The 20,991-nt window shown below is 36.6% G+C and overlaps 1 protein-coding gene across 2 annotated transcripts in view; it reads right to left on the minus strand.

The window, feature by feature from the left end:
- LOC148955664 (bifunctional FAD diphosphatase/FAD synthase-like) overlaps positions 1-20,991 on the minus strand; it is a 45,193-nt gene that overhangs the window by 17,859 nt on the left and 6,343 nt on the right. For both annotated transcript variants that reach the window (XM_089103370.1, XM_089103361.1), the window contains exons 3-4: positions 11,878-12,083; positions 3,320-3,461 (exon numbers count right to left, since the gene is read on the minus strand). In XM_089103370.1, the coding sequence (XP_088959496.1) occupies positions 3,320-3,461; positions 11,878-12,083 (348 nt within the window). The remainder of the gene's footprint in view (positions 1-3,319; positions 3,462-11,877; positions 12,084-20,991) is intronic.

Below are 20,991 nucleotides of genomic sequence, written 5' to 3' on the forward strand. Positions count from 1 at the left end.
TTCATATTCGGTCTAAGCATTACTCGCTTTAAGATCTATTTATTCATTCATATTATTACTTGTTGTATGTTTTTTGCTATGATTGGTTATTTAATTTCTGTTCGTTCTGGGTTTCATTTATTATTTAATAATAATTTCTGGTCGTTTTGAGTTTGAATTTTAACAGGTATCTATATTTAATGAGCTTAAGTTTAAAATGGCCTTTACTTTTCTTTGAAAAACTTATTTTTCGGAATTTTTTTTTTTAATTAATATAATAAAAAACGACTTAGAAATGTCCTCATGGCAGTCTCTTAAATACGGAACTAATGGATTAAAACTTTAGACGCAAGACTTAATGACAGACAAAACCCAATTTCTTACGAATAAATTGGTTCGACCAGACCTAGCATGCGTATCTAAGAAAACGGCTTAGAAATATCCTCATACCAGTCCCTTAAATGATATTACTAAACCTCTTACATACTATGTACTGTATGCGGTATCAATTTATACTGTATCTGTAGTAAAAGTATACTGTAGGCTATAACTATATACTGTTACTAAGTACAGAACTACTCAAGTATACTGTAACAGCTTACTAAGATTATTTAAAATAGGTAATTACCAATACTATTCTGTAACGGCTAAAATGGTCAGCCAGCATATAGCTGAATGCGCCTGGTAGCAATAATTCTTCGTGAATTGTCGGTTCAAACTCAGAAATGCAAGCTCCGCCTAACGAGGAGCTATTCACTTTAACTCCAGATTTAACTTACTTTAACTACATGAAGTATAGGAAAATAAGTTTAATTTTAATTCGATTGACCAACAGCACATGGCAATTTTTAAATTACAAGAACCCCTAAATCATAGAAGACGTTGATAATAAAAGTTCGATAACCGAAGGGAGATAGAGCAAATAAACGTTCAAATGAGGATAAATCCATTTATTAGACAGTGAAAACAGATACAAAAGTCTGGATATTCCGACCATATAAACTAACATATTTATATAGTTCAAAATAATTACTTCCGGCTCACTCACTAATTTTAAAGCTTTAGTGTATCTGCTGACGACGATCACCGTATCGTCGTCAGCATATGTGGTCGAAATATCACTGTCTAATAAATGGACTTGTCCCCATTTGAACGTTTATTTGTTCGTCATAGAAAGGCAAAGTGATTTTGTAAAATATATCTAATTAAAGGTATTACGTCGAAAAGAAGTGAGATAACTACCGTTGCTTTCCCTCTCTCCGCCACAATTATTTGCATAAGTAAGACCCCAACTTCCTATTGACTTAAGACTACTTACGGGGCGTTACGACCACATATACCCCTTATCACAGCAGCGGTTTGTCCAACCCAAAGAAATTCTAATTAGCTTTATTTAATATCAAACAATTGACTTCTTTCCATGGGTTTTCGCTTTAGCTCTCTTGTTACACGTAACATGTTATCGTGATCGACACTACCATGAATTAAATAGAATTAATGAACAGGAAATGAATAACAGGAAATGAAAGCAACCAATGTGGCTATAAAAATTCACCTAAAATTATCAGAGATTTCACAAAAGAATACAAAAGCTTTACGCAGGACGGGATTGAGGAGGTGTAGGTGTGTAGAACAATTTATCAAATTTCGGCAGCTTAACGCTACGACGGGCTTGTATAAACCCTGTTAAAGTAAAACCAGCAGAGGTGTGCAAACCCTTAAAGGTTCGGGTAAAGCGCTTAACCTAGTGAAACCTAGTGAAAGCTAACCGTATGCTAACCTAGTGAAAGCCGACAAGCGAAAAAAATAAAAAAATAAATAAATAAACGAAAAAAAGGAAAAAATTGAACAAATGAACGACACATGAAAGTTGTAGATGTTTTGGTTGAAGTGTTCAACGTAAGAAAAAGGATTACAAAATGCCGAAAATGTGGAAAATTCAAAATGCCAAATCTTAGAAAAAAAACAAACGCAGAGAAAAAAGATAAAATTGAATATAAAAGTAACATGAATTCAAAGAAATAAAAATAGGAACAAAAAAATAAAGAAAAATCAGAGGTTCCAATTTTGTTAGTTTGGATATTACACGCAAACAGTGCGACTACAAACCGTGTTTACCTTGTGAAATTCACGACCAAAACTATCAACTTGATTTGGGACAAATTTTACAATTTTTTTTCCCTGATAAGAGTTGCCTTATGTGCTTGATACAAGCAGGGGCACCAATTTACGAAGTACAGAGGGGGATCAAATTTATTTTTCAAGGAAAATGCTAAAGAAAAAGTATTCTTCAATGAAAATACCAAAAAGCCTTTTTTTCAAAATCTGGAGGGGGGACTATGGGGGCAATTACTCCCGTGTATTTTACCTCCAAAAAGATTATAAAAATATAGAAACAAAACGACCATTGAAATAGGACCGAATGACTGATAAATTTGAAAGTAACTAAAAACGAGTAAAGATCAGAGGTCGAAACGATCAAAAATAACTCCACATTTAAGAGGAATCCCCTCCTCACTATTTATACTACCAAAATTTCGCACCTGACTTATAAAAAAAGGCAGTTGGAAACTTTTGTTTCAAACCCCAAGACTGCTACGATCTGAAATGGGACATGAATAAATCAAGTTCGGCAAACAAAATCGCGATTCAATTTACTAGTTGATATTCCAAAATAAGAACTGTACTTGCTTTCTTATTGAGCTTTATTTTTAATATCTTTATAGAAAGAATTTCAAAGTAAGTACTGAATCCCCCACCCCCCGAAACAAAATAAGGAAAATTACATAAAAATACAAATTTTTGGTTATTGTTTGGGTTCTGCTGAATTCAATCATTTGGTTCAATTTCATGATCTGAGAAACGGTTTCTCTGTATCCATTTGGAGATAATTAGCTTAGTCTCAGTAAGATAAACTACAATGCAGGCATATTTTAATTAAATATTAAATGCATAGAGTTGTTTAGGTTAGGAATTTAATACAATGCATTCTTGTCGGCCTGCTTCCTATAATTCTCTGTTGTAGTTTCCATAATTTTGTTACTAAATTACATTTTCACCATATTTTGGTATATTTCATTAGGATTAACCTAACTTCATTTCTTGGGCGTGATGGCTATAAAACGTAATTACCCCCGTTTTGAATACATTTTAAGGTAAGATCAGCAACGTGATCCATCTTTATACTTAAATATAGCCTCAAACTAGCACATTTTAAATTATAATTTCAAATTTTGAAGACTCTACTGCCATCTTACTCAATTATTAACATTAATTTTAACATAAATTTTTAACATACATGATTAACAGCCAAATGAGTTAAAATAACTTTTTGAAATACCTGGAAAAATTTTAAATGCTGAGAAAAATGGTCCGTTTTCCTTGTGCCCATTAAAACAGCTTTTATATGTGGATGAGACTCCAATATTGACGCAAGGCCTACTTTTATTGGCCCAGAAACTGTCCATAGTTTTAGATTATACCTTGAAAAAAATACTGATCAAAAAAATATGTTAATCTTCCTTTAATATACAGTGGAACAAAACATAAAATAAGAAGTCAACAACAAGATATCACATTCATATACAAGCAGTAAGATCAGTCAAATTAAAAATAATCCAGCCCCTCCCCCTGCACAAGTCAAAAAATAATCACGTATAAAATAAAATTTTCAGTGTTTTGACTACTTTTTGCATAATGCCTCTTTTCCTTGTCTCATTACTAGTTGGAAAATATGTTAAAATTTCCCTATACTGCGACTACGATGACGGAGAGGGAGATGCTGAGTCTTCAATAATGCTGAGAGTGCAGTTCTGATAGCGCAGTGCTGATAGTGCAGTTCTTCAATATTTCCCGTAATAGTCACACAAATTGAACTAAAAGCATTGCTAATAGAAGTAAAATTAGTAGAAAGAGGGTTAAAACAGCATGACTGTGAAACCGTAATAAAGCTATAAAAAATAATATAGAAAAGACTGAATAAATTTTTGTGACAATTTGAAGATTTATTTACAACGAGGAGTTAGAGACATTTATTATTTATAAATAAATAAACAAATAATAATACTTCAGGTGCTGATAGCGTGGCAAAAGCGATTTAGACACATGGTGGTAGCGAGGTTAGATATAAATTACTGAATATGATTCTTGTAAAGGGGAAGTAGCTAACGATTTTAGAGAAACTTTAACTGAAACCCATTTCTAAGAAAGATGATAAGAGAGAGTGCGGTAATTATATAACAACTAGCTTGGTTGTTTCTCTATGAATCAAATTGCTTAGTATGACGATGCTTTTAAGACTTAGAGATGCTATATATAGAGTTTTAAGAAAAGAACAGCGTGGTTTTAGGAAGGATGCGTCGACCAAATTTTCTCTCTTAGATCAATAATTGAGAAGCTGTCTGAACAACTAGACCCCTTTAGTACTCAGTTTTTACAGAATATTAATTTAAAAAACTTTTTCCACAAAATATGTTTTTCAAAGAAAAGCAAAGAACTCCATTAAACAAAAAATTACCAAAAATCAAATCAAATAATCTACCAAGCGTGAAACTACCACAAATCAGCATCGATAAATAAATGAATCCCAAAACGAACAGAAATTACAATAATTAACCGAATCAAACTCAAAACGAGCAGAAATTAACATAAGCTGATTGTAAATCCCCTAGGCCTTCCAAAGCCAGAACTAAATTTATACCTTGCTGAAAAAATATAATGTTCTCACTTTTATAATTTTCACAAATCAAATAACATAAGTCTTTCGACTGAAGAATATAGGTATACATCTGTTAGCAAGTCAATACGCATTCATTTGTATTTTTTCCGTCAATTGAAAATTTTGTTCTGTCTCAAAATTTTGATTGGATGTGTTTGGGGGAATGATGGGCGTGGGGAGGGGGGCAAGTTGCCCTCCAATCACTTTCGACTATTAAAAAGGGCACTAGCCCTTTTAATTTCCAATGGAATGAGCCTTTTTGAAGTTTCTACCACAACGCCTTATATAAAAACCTTATATGCCCCCAGGCCATAACTTAAAACCCTTGTCCATAGGGTAGTGAAGGAGTGTCCTCCTCAAAAATATACTAAGCTGAACAAAATGGCTTTCTCAAAGTTTTGATTGGATGTGTTTGGGGGAATAATGGGCGTGGGGGGGGGGCTAGTTGGCCTCCAGTCACTTTTGACTATTAAAAAGGGTACTAGCCCTTCGAATTTCCAATCGAATGAGCCTGTTTTGAAGTTTCTACGACTATGCCTTCTATAAAAACCTTATATGCCCCAAGGGCATAACTTAAAACCCTTGCCCTAAGGAATTTGGGGGAGTGTCCTCCTAAGAAACATATTTTCTATCGGGAAATAAAGTACACTGAACAAAATGGCTATCTCAAAATTTTCATTGAATGTGTTTGGGGGACTAATAGGCGTGGGGGGGGGGGCTAGGTACCCTCCAATCACTTTCGAAAATTAAAAAGGGCACTACAACTCTCCATTTCCAATCGAATGAGCCCCTTTTGAAGTTTCTACGACGATCCCTTCCATGTGAAGTACCCGTCTCTAAAGAAAAAAAAAATAATACATAGTAAATTGTGCGAACAGCGTTCTTATATGCCCTCAAGGCATATCTTAAAACCCTTTCCCCGAGGGTTATGGGGGAGTGTCCTCCTCAAAAACATATTTTCTATCTGGAAATCCACTACGCTGAACCAAAAGACTATCTCAAAAGTTTGATTTGATGTGTTTGGGGGAATGATGGGCATGGAGGGGGGCGGGGCGAGTTGTCCTCCTATCATTTTCGACTATTAAAAAGGGCACTAGACCTTTGAATTTCCAATCGAATGAATCTTTTTAGAAGTTTCTACGACAACGCCTTCTATAAAAACCTTACTTGCCCCTAGGGCATAACTTAAAAAGGGCACTAGCCACTCCCAATTTCCAATCGAATGAGCCCTTTTTGAAGTTTCTACGACAACTTCGATACAAAGTGCCCGGGTATGGAGAGAAAAAAAACACATTGTGCCCACATCGTTCTTTACTTAGGCAGCGCTGGCGCGCTGCCTATGATGAACGGGTGCCTATGGAAACTTCGAAAAGGGAAATTGCAAATTTGAAATTCATTTGATTGGAAATTGAAAGGGCTAGTGCCCTTTTTAATAGTAGAAAGTGATTGGAGGGCAGCTAACCCCCCTCCCACGCCCAACATTTCCCCAAACACAATCAACCAAAGTTTAGAGAGAGCCATTTTGTTCAACGTATGCGAATGATCCGGAAATTGTGTCGTTGAAGATGACAACTTCCCCACAGCTCTCAGAGCAAGGGATATAAGTTATACTCTGGGGGCATTTAAGTTTTATATAGAAAGGGTGATCGTATAAACTTCGGTGGGGGCTCATTGGATTGGTAATCAGAAGTTTTAGTGCTCTTTTTTAGGTTCAGAGTGATCGGAGGGAGGATCCCCTCCCCTCCCCACATAAACCTCGTATTTTCCCAAAATACATCTGACAGAAATTTTGAGATGGCCATTTTTGTCGTAAAAACTTCAAAAAGAGCTCATTCGATTAAAAACTGAAAGGGCTAGTGCCCTTTTTAATAGTCAAAAGTAATTAGAGGGCAACTAGCCCCCTCCCACGCCCACCTTTTACCCCAAACACATCCAATTAAAATTTTTCAATAGCCATTTTGTTCAACGTAATTGAAAGGTCCAGAAATTATGTCTTTGAGGATGACCACTCCCCAATGCCCTCAGGGCAAGGGTTATAAGTTACGCGCTGGGGCTTATAGGGTATATATAGAAAGAGTGATCGTGAAAACTCAAGAATGGGCTCATTTGATTGGAAATCAGATGTTCTAATGTCCTTTTTAAGATCCAGAGTGATCAGAAGGTGGATACCCCCCCCCAACTCGTTTTTTCCCTAAATACATCTGATAGAAATTTTGAGATGGCCATTTGCTGTCTTAAAAACTTCGAAAAGAGCTCATTCGATTGGAAATTGAAAGTGCTAGTGCTCTTTTTAATAGTGGAAAGTGATCGGACGGGAACTAACCCCCTTCGCATGCCCACCATTTCCTCAAACTCATCCAATCAAAATTTTGAGAAGGCCATTTTGTTCAGCGTAGTTGAATGGTCCGGAAATTATGCCTTTGATGTTGACAACCCTCCTACAGCCCTCAGGGCAAGGATTATAAATTATGCCCTGAGGGTATATAAGGTATATATAGAATGGGTGACTCGCATAAACTTCGGAGGGAGCTCATTGGATTGGTAATCAAAAGTTCTAGATCCCTTTTTAAGATTCAGAGTGATCGGAGGGTGGATACCCCCCCCCCTATGCCTCATATTTTCCCGAAATGCGTCTGATAGACATTTTGAGATGGCCATTTGTTGTCGTAGAAACCTCGAAGAGAGCTCATTCGATTGGAAATCGAAAGGGCTGGTGCCCTTTTTAATAGTCAAAAGCGATTGGAGGGCAACTAACCTCCCTCCCACGCCCACCATTTCCCCAAAACCACCCAATCCAAATTTGTAGATAGCTATTTTGTTCAACGTAATTGAAAGGTCCGGAGATTATGTCTTCGAGGATGACACCCCCCCCCCCAAGAGCCCTCATGGTAAAGGTTGTAAGTTATGCCCTGGGCATATAAGGTATATACAGAAAGGACGATCGTATAAACTTTGGAGGGGGCTAATTCGATTGGTAATCAGAAGTTCTAGTGCCCTTTTTAAGATTCAAAGTGATCAGAGGGTGGATATCCCCCCACACCTCGTATTTTCCCAAAATGTATCTGACAGAAATTTTGAGTTGGCCATTATTGTTGTCGAAAAAAACTTTGAAAACAGCTCATTTGATTGGAAATTGAAAGAACCAGTGTCCTTTTTAATAGTCAAAAGTGATTGGAGGATAACTAACCCCCTCGCCTGCCCACCATTTCCCCAAAAACATCCTTTAAAAATTTTGAGATAGCCATTTGGTTCAACGTAATTGAAAGGTCTGGAAATTATGTCTTTGAGAATGACAATCCCCCAAAGCCCTCAGGGCAAGGGTTATGCCCTGGGGGCATATAAGGTATATATAGAAAGGGTGATCTACATATAGGGAACATTTGGATGGCACCAGAAATCATGTAATTGAGGATGGCACCCCCCCCCCCCCCACAGCCCTCAGGACAATAGTTGTAAGTTATGCCCTGGGGCCATAGAAGGTTTATTTAGAAAGTGTGGTCGCATAAACTTCGGAGGTGGGTCGTTGGATTGGTAATCAGAAGTTCTATTCCATTTTTAAGATTCAAAGTGATCGGAGGGTGTATATTCGCCTCCCTTAACCTTGTATTTACCCAAAATCCATCTGAAGGAAATTTTGAGATGGCCATTTGTTGTCGTAGAAACTTCGAAAAAGACTTATTCGATTGGAAATTGATAGAGCCAGTGCCCCTTTTATTAGTCCAAAGTGATTGGAGGGCAGCAAGACCCCCCCATGCCCATCAATTCCCAAAACACATCTAACCAAAATTTTAAGATAGCCATTTTGTTCAGTGTAGCTGAAAGGTCTGGTAATTATGTCTTGAACAACCCCCATATTTTCCCAAGACCAGAACATAATTTGCACTTTACTGAAAAGAAATGGCTGTGAATTTTCAGTTTAGCATGCATATACTGATATATATTCCTCAAAGTTTTAATAATTTTAATTTATCAAAGTTAAAAACGTTAAAACATTTTAAACGTAATTTGTTTATTTAAATCATAGCATAAATAACCGAGTCAAACACAAAACGACCAAAATTAGCATGAGTAGGGCTGATAACCCCCATGCCTTCTCAAGACCAGAACATAATTTGCACTTTACTGAAAACAAAATATATTTAAAATATTTTCACTTTGTTTTTAATTGTTTTAAACGTTTTTACTAAATATATGAAGGGGCAAGTCCTCCTCTTTGCACTCCAGTTACAGCGCGAGTGCCTCGTGCCCTTTTTAAGAGCAACAAGAGATTGGAGGGCAATCAGCTCTTCTCTCAAGTCCATTCATTTTCAAACGCATCCAGTCAAAATTTTGAGATAGCCATTTTGTCAAGCATAGTAGAACGGTCCAGCAAATATGTCTTTAGAGATATTTGGCAAGTCAACCCCACACAATTATGCAACTGGCCTATTATGCTTTAAAACTAAATGTTGCCTTTTAAATAGATCAAAAGGCATTGTGTTAAATGGTTGCCAATAAGACACCTTAGCAATATATCAAGAACGACTGGGGGTGTTAAGCTGAAACTTTTGGGGATACTACTATTACTACTTCTGCTCTTACAATTTAAATAAATCAAAAGAGTGTAAGTGTATCCAGGTTGTCAAAGAGCATAGACAGATTTACTTGTGAATAATGTCAAGTTCTATTTTTCAGATCAACTTCAGAAGGTATAAAACCTAAATTAAATAATACTGTTTGTGTCAGGATTAAAAATTGTTGAAAAAGTTCCTCCAACATACAAATAGCAACCCATACAATGGATTATTATATATAAGAAAACTGGAAAGATAAACAATTTTGTTTTGTTTCATGAAAAAGACTAATGTCAATAAAAAACGAATAGAAATTAATTTATAAGACTTTTTCCACAAGACAAATTTTTCAAAGAAAAGTAAAGAGCTCCATTAAGCCAAGAATGAGAAAAAATAAAGTCAAATAATCTTCCAAGCGCAAAACTACCACAAATCACTATCGAAAAAAAAATGAAACTCAAAACGAACAGCTACAACAAAAAATGACTGAATCAAAATCAAAACAAGCAAAACTTAAGATACGCAGGGCTGATAACCCCTATGCCTTCTCAAGACCAGAACACAATTTGCGCTTTACTGAAAACAAAATACCTTTGAAATGTTTTCACCTTTCTTCCTTTCATAAATGAAAAATTATCGAAACCTTAACGAAGTATATGTCAATTAAACTGCCAATCCACGGTCATTTGTTTGTTTGTTTCTTGTTTTTTTTTTAGAGTAAAAAAATTTTGGAAGAACATGATCTGCGGACCAAGACTAGAATATTGGAAGTTACTGTTTGACATTGGTCAAGTACGGTTCTGAAACGTGGGCGCTTCAGAGGAAGTTTTGTTAAGTTTTTTTCCAGAAAAAATGTAAGGATAATTTTGGGCACCCGCATGACCGACCGTATAACACAAAGCTGTATAAAAATCTGGCTCTATCCTACTTTGAAGGGCTATAATGAGAGAAAGGTTGGGATAGGTAGGGCAGGTTTTGCCGATGAAGAATGAGAAATTGGTCTTTTGGGGCATCCATCTGGTGCCAAACGAAAAAATCCGGTGCCATGGGCATCCGAATGAGTTGAGAAAGATTTAAAGGAAATTGGAACTTCCTGGAAGATGGTAAGAAGTGAAGCTTTGAATAGATTGGGTTGAAGGAGGAACGTGCGAAGCTCTGTTGGCCTCAGGCGACTTGATGCTAGAGCAAGTTACCAACAGTAGTAGTAGCAGTAGTATATATGTGAATATTATATATTGAAACACAGATTTTGCAAGTCAAAGCAGCGGCACATGGCCGAAGTTCAAGAAACTCCGAAATATGAAATCGACATAAAAAAAACGGTATAGTTGAAAATTTAGTACATTATTACATTGTAAAACCTTCGTGTTTCTGGGCGAGCAGTGTAAGAACGCTTCAGATTTTTCATTTGTTAATGTTTTCTAAGTCACCCTTTTAGTAAAACAATTGCCAAAATTAAGCCAACATTTACGCCTTTTATTGCTTCACAAGCTTACCTAGGAACAGATTCTTGTAGGAAACCCTCCAAATCATAGAAGGGTTGTTTATTTATAACCTATTAATTGAAAAAACTTTTTCCACAAAATTATTCTTTCAAAGAAAAGTAAAGAATTCCATTAAACAAAAAATGAGCAAAAATAAAATCAAATAATCTACCAAGCGTGAAACTACCGCAAATCAGCATCGATAAATAAATGAAACCCAAAACGAACAGAAATTACAATAAATAACCGAGTCAAACTCAAAACGAGCAGAGATTAACATAAGTTGGGCTCAAAACCCCTATTCCTTCCCAAGGCCAGAAAAAAATTTGCACTTTATGAAAAAAATATAAATACTTTTACTTTTATAACTTTAATAAATCAAATAATATTAACGTTTTGATCACTAAATATCAGTATATGTATATTAAACTGACAATGCACATTCATTTGTGGAAGGGGTGTTAGTTGCCTTCCAATCATTTTCGACTATTAAAAAGGGCACAAGCCACTCCAATTTCAAATTGAATGAGCCCTTTTCGAAGTTTCTACGACAACTTCTTAAATACGAAGTGCCCTGCTCTAAAGAAAAAAAAATAATAAATAATACACTGTGCCAACATCGTTCTTATATCCCCACAGGGCAGAACTTAAAACCCTTGCCCTGAGGGTTGTGGGGAAGTGTCCTCCTCAAAAACATATTTCCTATCTGGAAATCAACTACGCTGAACAAAATGGCTATCTCAAAATTTTAATTGGATGTCTTTGGGGTAATGATGGGCGTGGGGGGGGGGGGGGGGCTAGTTGCCCTCCTATCACTTTAAACTATTAAAAAGGGCACTAGCCACTCCAATTTCCAATCGAATGAGCCCTTTTCGAAGTTTCTACGACAACTCCTTCGATACGAAGTGCCCTGGTATGAAAAAAAAAAATAATAATAAATTGTGCCAACATCGTTCTTTCCTTAGGCAGCGCTATTGCGCTGCCTATGATATGGTATATTAATGTTTTAAAACATTACTATACCACGGCGTTTTGGGGTTGGAAAGGTTTCCAATGAGCATGTGTCATGTTTGTCCAAATTAACCTTATAATAAAACAAATACAAAAATTAAGCCGGTATTTCTGCATTGTTTCTCAATTTTACCTCGGAACAGATTCTTGTATAAAATTCTCCATTTCCTTGAAGGGCTCTTTATTTCTAATATATATTGCTTGCAGCTCTGGAGAATTGTTATAATGGTGATGGTATACAACATATGCTAGATGCAACAGGGCTGTACAATCTTTTCCTCCGTTAAAACTGATACAGACTTCCTCTGGCTTGTATTGAGAAAAACAATCTTCCATAATCTAAAAAAAAAAGAGAAATATATTATCAAAATAATATATGATTTACCTTGAAACTTGAGTGTTGACAAATATATCGTTTTTTAAATAGTTCAAGAAGAATTTTTTTTTAATATTTTTTATTTAATTTTATTACATCATTTCTATCATTTATAAATACTATTGTTTGCTATTGTATTACAGCAATACTATTTTTCAATAATAGGTAAGCATATATGTACTATTCTCGAAGCACTAGTGGGCTGGCATTCACCTAAAATGACCCACAATGTAAAGTGGCTCGATTTAATGCAAAGTAGTTATTCAGCTTTCACTGATTTAAGTTTATAAGGAACGGAAAGGAATGTTACATAACTTTTTGAGGGTATACAAACAATCTGAACCTGATATTGAGCTTCAACTTCAAAGGACTGGAGCTGCCCAAAAACATTATTTTTACGTCTCCCCCCCCCCCCACACACACACACAGGAAAAAGGATGAATTAGCTTGAAAGGGTTTTACAGGATTCATGCATATTTAATTTTGGAATAGTCAAATCAGATTAAATTAAAAATAATCAGCCCCCAGCCGCCTTCCAAAAAGCAAAATTAGGCTCATTACCCTGAGATTGCGTGCATATTGACATATTGTGAGATCTAAACTCGCAGCTCCGTTGTTCCAAGGAAATTCCAAAAATCCTGAATAGAAAAATTTCAGCAGTATCGACAAGGCTTATTAGGAGTCAAAAGCATATTTTCACTCTAAGGTCGAAGTCCACAGAAAAACCCTTTGACTGCGAATACTTCATTTTTATTAAGTTTTTTACTTAAATCCAATAGGCACATATGCCCACAAACGATTCTGTATGAGCCCCCTTAGTGGGGAGAGATTATCACAGGTTTCTTTGGATGAAGTCAAAAGACTTGTATTTTTTCCCATCATTTTCTTAGGATTTCTGGATTGATCTTCTGGGATATTCCTCTAGCCCCCAGCTTGAATAGGTGCTTGAAATAGATCGGAAATTTTGTTAAAATTTAGGATAGGATCCACGTTTTGTTTCAAGTAGCAGGCAAAATATGAATAGCATCTACACCAGTTGAAAAACAGCGTTGGTCCCATCTTATAAGGGACCATTTCTGCTTGTTAGAGCTTTTGACTTCACTCTTTAATGACATTACCTGAAACTACTTTTATTCCTATACCTCCATGTTCTACAAAAATGTGCACATACGGTATGCAAACATAGACAGGCATATGTCTAAGGTTAACATCATTTTTGAATGGGGGGGGGGTCTAATTTTTCAAAACTGCATGTTAGGCCTGAATTTCCAGAAAATGAGAAAATTTCTCAGTTCCGAAAAAATCTAGAAAATTTACGGAAGTGATTCTTTGACAGACTTTCATCAACAGAAAACTTTCATCACAACATCTCGCACACGCACATGGCTTTAAACACCATGGGAAGGAGAGATCCGAACGACCAAACGCCACCCTCCCACAGGAAAACTCAAAATATGCTGTCATATTTCCGATCTGAGAAAAATCCTGTGATCACCTTGTCCAGGGATCAGAACTACGGAAACGTATGCTAATATTCGTATATATTCAGCAATACTCCTTGGAATGTTGAAGGTTCACTTCTAGTACCTTTAATCCTTATCATTCACCAATCAAAAAGTTCAGTGTATGGCTGCTAGGGACCATTTAGGGCAAAAGATAGTGTTTAGAAGTCACGTAACCAGAGGAGAATCCGGGGTTCTGAAAAAAAAGGCAGGGGGGATACCTAGAGTTCGGATGACCTTTTCTTTTATTTTGGTTTGTTTGACATACATTTTTTATTCATTTCTCAGGCTAGTATTGCTGCCATAAAATTTACCTTGCCATAAATCGTTTGTCAGCGAGCACACAGGGTTATTTTCTTCTAGTTCCAGCTTGGAAAAGAGGTGGTGGTCTGTAAAAATGTACTTCTGATTTGTCAAAAGCTTTTGACTCTGTCGTGCACGCTTAAGCTCTTTATTCTCTGGTTTCAAATGCTATAAGTTTTTCTATTATTTATCTATTCAAGTATTGGTATGAGATTTTTTTCTCCGGCTAAAAACCCACCCGTGATGGTCTTTATTCAAATTATGTAATTCACGTAAGGCAAAGCATGAGACAAGGTGGGGTTTCATCTCCCTCTTTTTTTGAACTGTGTTTCTAATGTATTGAATAGTCTTTCGACTACCTGCTTTTCATAAAATTCTAATGCCTCATACCTAGCTTACGCGGATGATACTCTCATTAGTGGTACACAGAAGGGGCTTTCTGATTTTGTTAATTTTGTTGCTTCTTGAGTCTCTTTTAATGTTAAGGCTTCTTCTAGATCACTACTTAGCTGTCAAAATTTTGCTATACCTTTTGTTCAATCTATTAAATGGTTGGGAATCTCCATTACAAGTAATTTACTAGGTCACTTGTACGGTCTTTTCATTCGCGTACAGTTTCCGGTGCTAAGTTTAGGCTCCCAATTGGGTATTCGAAAATCGTTGCTAACAGGAGTAAATATAGCCGTAATGCACTAGTGAAGCTGCACTTGATCTACTGCGATCACTCCGTCTTATCTTTATCTGTTTTTTTTTCAAATCTTCCTCGAATAAAATAAAATTTAATTAGTAATAAGAGTACTTAATATTTCAGTTTTCATTTACACGGGCCCTTTTGAATTTCCTACGAAAGAACGTTCTATAGGAGCCATACTTGCCCCCAGAACACAATGGACAGGCTTTCACCTGGGGATTGTGGGGGGGGGGAAGGGTTGTTGTCCTCAAAGACCTAATTTCCAAAACTTTCAACAACGTTGAACAAAATGAATATCTCAAAATTTTGATTGGATGTGTTTGGGAAAATGGTGGGCGTGAGAGGGGGGTTAGTTGCTCTTCAATCACTTTCGACTATTAAAAAGAGCTTTACCCGTTTCAATTTCAAATCGGATGAGCCCTTTTTGAAGTTTCTACGACAACTCTTTCTATAAGAACCTCATATGCCCCCAGGGCATAACTTACTACCCTTGTCCTGAGGACTGTGTGGGGGGGGGGGAGATGTCATCCACAAAGACATAATTTCCAGAACTTTCAACTACGTAGAAAAAAATAGCCATCTCTAAATTTTGATTTTATGTGTTTGGGGAAATGGTGGGCGTGAGAGAGGGATTAGTTGCCCTCAAACTACTTTCGACTATTAAAAAGGGCATTAGCCATTTCAATATCCAATCCAGTAAGGCCTTTCTGAAGTTTCTACGGCAACGCTTTCTACAAATACGTTATAAGCCTCAAGGGCATAGATTACAAACCTTGCCCTGAGGGCTCTGGGGGGGTGGGATGGTCATCCTTAAAGACCTAATTTCCAAAACTTTCAACTACGTTGAACAAAATGGCTATCTAAAAATTTTGATTGGATGTGTTTGGGGAAAATGTGGGCGTATGAGGGGGGTTAGTTGTCCTCCAATTACTTTCGACTATTAAAAAGGGAAACTAGCCCTTTGAATTTCCAATCAAATGCACCCTTTTTCAAGTTTCTATGACAAAGCTTTCAATAAAAACCTTGTATGCCCCAAGGGAATAACTTGTAACCCTTGCCCTAAGGGCTTTGAGGGGGGGGGGCTGTCATCCTTATAGACCTAATTTCACGAACTTTCAACTACATTCAACAAAATGGCTATATCAAAATTTTGATTGGATGCGTTTGGATAAGTGGTGGGCGTGAGAGGGGGTTAGTTACCCTCCAATCGCTTCCGACTATTAAAATTGGCTCTAGCCCTTTCAATTTCCAATCGAATGAGCCCTTTTTCAAGTTTCTACGACAAAGCTTTCAATGAAAACCTTATATGCCCCAGGGCATAACTTATAATCCTTGCCCTGAAGACTGTGGGGGACGTGTCCTGCTCAAAGGTATAATTTCCAGAACTTTCAACTACGTTGAATAAAATGGCTGTCTCAAAATGTTGATTGGATGTTTTTGGGGAAATGGTGGGCGTGGAAGGGGGGTTGGTTGCCTTCCAATCACTTTCGACTATTAAAAAGGGCACTAGCCATTTAAATTTCCAATCGAATGAGCCCTTTTTGAAGTTTCTACGACAATGCTTTCTATAAAAACCTTATATGCCACCACGGCATAACTCGCGACCCTTGCCCTGAGGAATGTGGGGGGGGGGGGTTTGTCATCCTCAAGGACCTAATTTCCAGAACTTTCAACTACGTTGAACAAAATAGCTATCTCGATCGAACAAATTTTCATTGGATGTGTTTGGGGAAAAGGTGGGCGTGAGAGGGGGGTTAGTTGCCCTCCAATTACTTTTGACTATCAAAAAGGGACTAGCCCTTTGAATTTCCAATAGAATGAGGCCTTTTTGAAGTTTCTACGACAACGCTTTCTATTAAAACATTAGATACCCATAGGGCATAACTTACAACCCTTGCCCTGAGGGCTGTGGGGGAGTGTCCTTTTCAAAAGCATACTTTATCTCTTGAATTTTACTACACTGAATTAAATACATAGTTAAGAATTTTGGTTGGCTGTAATCGGGATACCGCTAGTTGTGGAAGTGGTGTTAATTGCCTTCCAATCCTTTTCGTCTATTAAAAATGGCAAAATCCACTCCAATTTCCAATTGAATGAGCCCTTTTCGAAGTTTCTACGACAACTTCTTCGATACAAAGTGCCCTGGTCTAAAGGAAAAAAAAAAAAAAATAATACATTGTGCCAACATCGTTCTTATATGCCCCCACGGCGTAACTTACAACCCTTGCCCTGAAGGCTGTGGGGGAGTGTCCTCCTCAAAAATATAATTTCTATCTGGAAATCAAGTATGCTGAACAAAATGGCTATCTCAAAGTTTTGATTGGATGTGTTTGGGGAAATGGTGCACGTGGAAGGGGTGTTAGTTACCTTCCAATCACTTTCGACTATTAAAAAGGGCATTAGCCGTTCCAATTTCCAATCGAATGAGCCCTTTTCCAAGTTTCTACGACAACTCCTTCGATACGAAGTGCCCTGGTATGGAAAAAAAAATATAATACATTGTGCCAACATCGTTCTTTACTTAGGCAGCGCGATTGCGCTGCCTATGATTCCAAAGTGATTAGAGACCTACCAGCCAAATAGGGGTGGTATTTTCCACGAGATGGGGTGGGGGTGTTTCAGACGGTATTTTCCGGGTGGCCCATAATCATAACTCCCCATAAATAGAAAAAACGATTATTTTGTGTCAACAAATTTATTTCTTCACATAACATGATCTGCATGATTACCAATATGTTTAAAATACATTTCAATATGTTTCTCCCGCTCTTGATGAACATAAATGAGCAAACAAATGATCTGCTGAAAAAAAATCAGCATATGTTCTATTTATGGTGACTTTTGATTCCTTCTCAACTTTTAATCAAAGGGGGATTAGTCATCAAGGATATGATGGTAAAAATAAATAAAATATTAGCTTTATATGTCAGTTTTGGCGTATTCAGGTGTAGTAGGGTCACACAGCTATTAACACCGACGTTAACACTGCATGAAAGATATGTTTTATTTATTTTCAAAAATTGTATCCCAGATGCCTGATATTTTTCAGGTTAGCATGGGAGATAGCAATAGTGAAGAATCCAACTCTAGCGTTTTACCCTCCTTAGATCATACAACTCCTCCAAAGAAAAACAGACGAAATGTGAACCTTCACAAAGTTCTACCACTCAGATTCAATACTCCTAAAAGTTTGTTGACTCATGGATGAGTCACCCAAAATTGAAGGGATGGTTAAAAAAAAGAACTGATATCTTGGATATTGTGAAGTATGTGATACTGATCTCAAGCTAGGAAAATCAGAACTTATAAAGCACCAACTCCTAAGAAGCATATGTCAAACATTGAGACAGAAAGATCCACTTTTGAATACTCTTGATCACTTTTTTCAAGGGTGATTCACTGACCAGACAAAGGTTCTTGAGGCGAGAATCTGCAGTTTTCTGGTTGAAAATTACTTGGCTATTTCTAAGGTCGAGCCTTTCGTAGCTTTTTTAAAAATAATTACCTTCAAAGAAAGTAGTGGAGAATGTGCAGCTCAAGAAAAAGAAAGCTACCAATGTTACACGAACAGGATAAAGCGGTTTTTATGAAGATCGTTTGATTAAAGTCTTACTAAATCGCTCATCTCTGTTATTACCGATAAGTCCACTGATATATCTTCTAAAAAGCTTCCAGCAGTTGAAGTAATATTTTGCAATGATAACCTCTCAGCTCAAGTTGATGTACTCGACGTTATCGAGTGTCCTGACCCTTCAGTCAGGGAAATATTTGAGGAGTTGAAGAAGTGCTTAATAGAAACCCACAAGCTTCGCCCTGCTAATTTCATAGGGTTTTGCTCTGAAACTACAAATTTTATGATGGGAGCTCACCAATACGTTTCGTCCATGATAAAACGAGCGTTCCCGTGGGTAGCAGTCATAGTGAAATGCTCTTGCCACATGGCTCATCTTGTTGCTTTGCATATATGCAAGAAATTGCCAAAATCCATGGAGGACATCCGTCGCTCCATATACAGTCACTTCACACATAGTCACAAGAGGCAAAATGCTTTCCTTGACTTTCAAAAGTTCTACCAAGTTGACATGCACAAGATTCTGCAGGCTGGGCAGAATCGATGGCTTTCAGTCACAGCCGCTGTGGACCGAATTTTGGAACAATAGGATGTTCTTAATGCCTACTACAGACTTCTACTAGTAGATGATCTAACAAAGCTTAATGAGCTTGTATACGCAAATCTGAACCCAGTCATGAAGTACATGCTTGAATTTGTTGCCTTTGCATTGGGATTGCTTACTGAATTTAATGTAGCTTTTCAATATGAAAACCCACTGTTTTATCGCCTGAAACTAGAGACTGAATCTCTTATCAAGGAACTGTCTATGAGCTTCATGAAGAAGGACTATGTGAAGTCAACGAATGCATTTCAACTTAATGTGAATGATCCAAGCGTTTACCTTCCTCTAGAAAGTATTTATTTAGGTCCAAATGGGCAGAACTCTCTCTTGACGCTAAAATCAGATCCAGGTGTGCCCCATTACGCAGTTGAAAAGATCCTCAGAGCTGCAAAATCTTTTTACATTGAAGCTGTGCAGCAGATCCAAACTCGATTTGTTTCGATGATGACATTTACAAATATACAGAAATAGTTGACCCTGTATCAGCTCAGTCACTACGGCATGATTCCCTCCAACCCTTTGTTCGAAAGCATTGGAAAGTATCATGGAATGGAAACAAAATCAAACAGGAGTGGAGGAAGCAATCTCATAAATGTTTAAAATATTGAAAATTTGGATACGGTTACCTACTGGCGTTTGTTGTTTTCGAGAAAAAAAAAAACGCTTCCAGAACCGAGATATACGGAAAATCTAAAATTGGCAATGATATATGTGCTTAATCTTCCTTTCTGCAACGTTGTCGTCGAAAGGTTTCTTAGTGCCGTGACTTTGACTTTCACTTTATTCAATATAAACACACAAATAAAACACAACTCCAGGGACTGATCAATAATCCCTAGGGGCTAAACGTAGTCCCTGGAGAACTTGAATATTCATACAAATACTATCACTAATTATTGACAAACAACAAATTGACAAACAAACTTTGAAAAAAAAAACTGAAAAAAATCACTATGCACTACATAAAAAAGAGAGAATCCTCCTAAAAACTATTCATTTGTACTAGTAGAAAGAAGATGTTTCCTGTAATTCTATCGAAATGACGGAACTGAAACGGAATCTTTTATTTCAAGCGAAATACTGTTTCCTAATTTCACTCCAACGTATTTGATAGAAAAACTGCTCTTTGCGTGTGACAAATATCCAAGATAAGAGAAAAAAATATGTAGATGACGACATTGTATAAGCATGATAATATGACGATAATTGAAAGAGGACAAGTTGTGTTAGTCCTAGGGGTGCTAGACTATTCAAGTATTTATACATGAAAACAGCAGTTTGGAGCTGGCAAATTTGTCTTACTGTTAGCAACTGAGATTTAAGAGAAATTTCTTTAGTATTAAGTTTATTAAAATAAATTGACTTTAAAGCTCTATTTTGTAAGATTTTAATTCTCTTTAAATTATAACAAAAAGAATTAGCCCAAATGTAACAACTATAATGCATATAAAGATAAAGAAGAGTACAATATAGAATTCGCAAAAGTTTTTGCGGAAGGAAATTTCTAAGTCTATACAAAATCCCAGCTCCTCTTGCAATTTTTATAGATATTCAATTTACATGTTCTTTGCATGACAATAATTCATCAATGACACCTAAATATTTAAATTTTGAGATACTACATATTAAATACCCATCAGCTGTTAAAGATAGTTCAGTGTTTACCTTTTTAATAGTATAAAAAATCATGTAATTTGTTTTTTTTTTAGTATTAATCAATAAGCGGTTACTCCTCGTATATCTTATCAGATCATTCTACGCGCTCTCCATGGTCTTAAAAAGGGTTTCAACACTTAAAGCTCGGAATAATAAAACTGTATCATCTGCGAATGATATTGCAAAACAATCTTTCATCAAATTTCCTATATCTACGGTATAAATGAGGTAAAGGAGCGGCCCTAAAATCGACCCCTGTGGAATTCCGCAAGTTATTAGGTGCTCTCTTGATCTTTTTGGTCCAACTATAACGACCTGAGACCATTCTGATAGATATGACTCAACCCAACTAATAATCCACGGTGGAAATTTATAATGCTTTAACTTTCTAACTAAAAAATTAGGGTTTACTGTATCAAATGCTTTGGACAAGTCAATAAATAGAGCTGAGGCATAAAAACCCGTATCTAGAAAATCTTTCACTTTACAAATAAAATGGGTAATCGCGTGATCCGTCGAATGCCCTTTCCGAAATCCATATTGG

This window comes from Artemia sp. Qi Xiang Cuo, chromosome 2 (assembly GCF_049724085.1).
Source record: "Artemia sp. Qi Xiang Cuo chromosome 2, ASM4972408v1, whole genome shotgun sequence".
Taxonomy (NCBI): Eukaryota; Metazoa; Arthropoda; class Branchiopoda; order Anostraca; family Artemiidae; genus Artemia; species Artemia sp. Qi Xiang Cuo.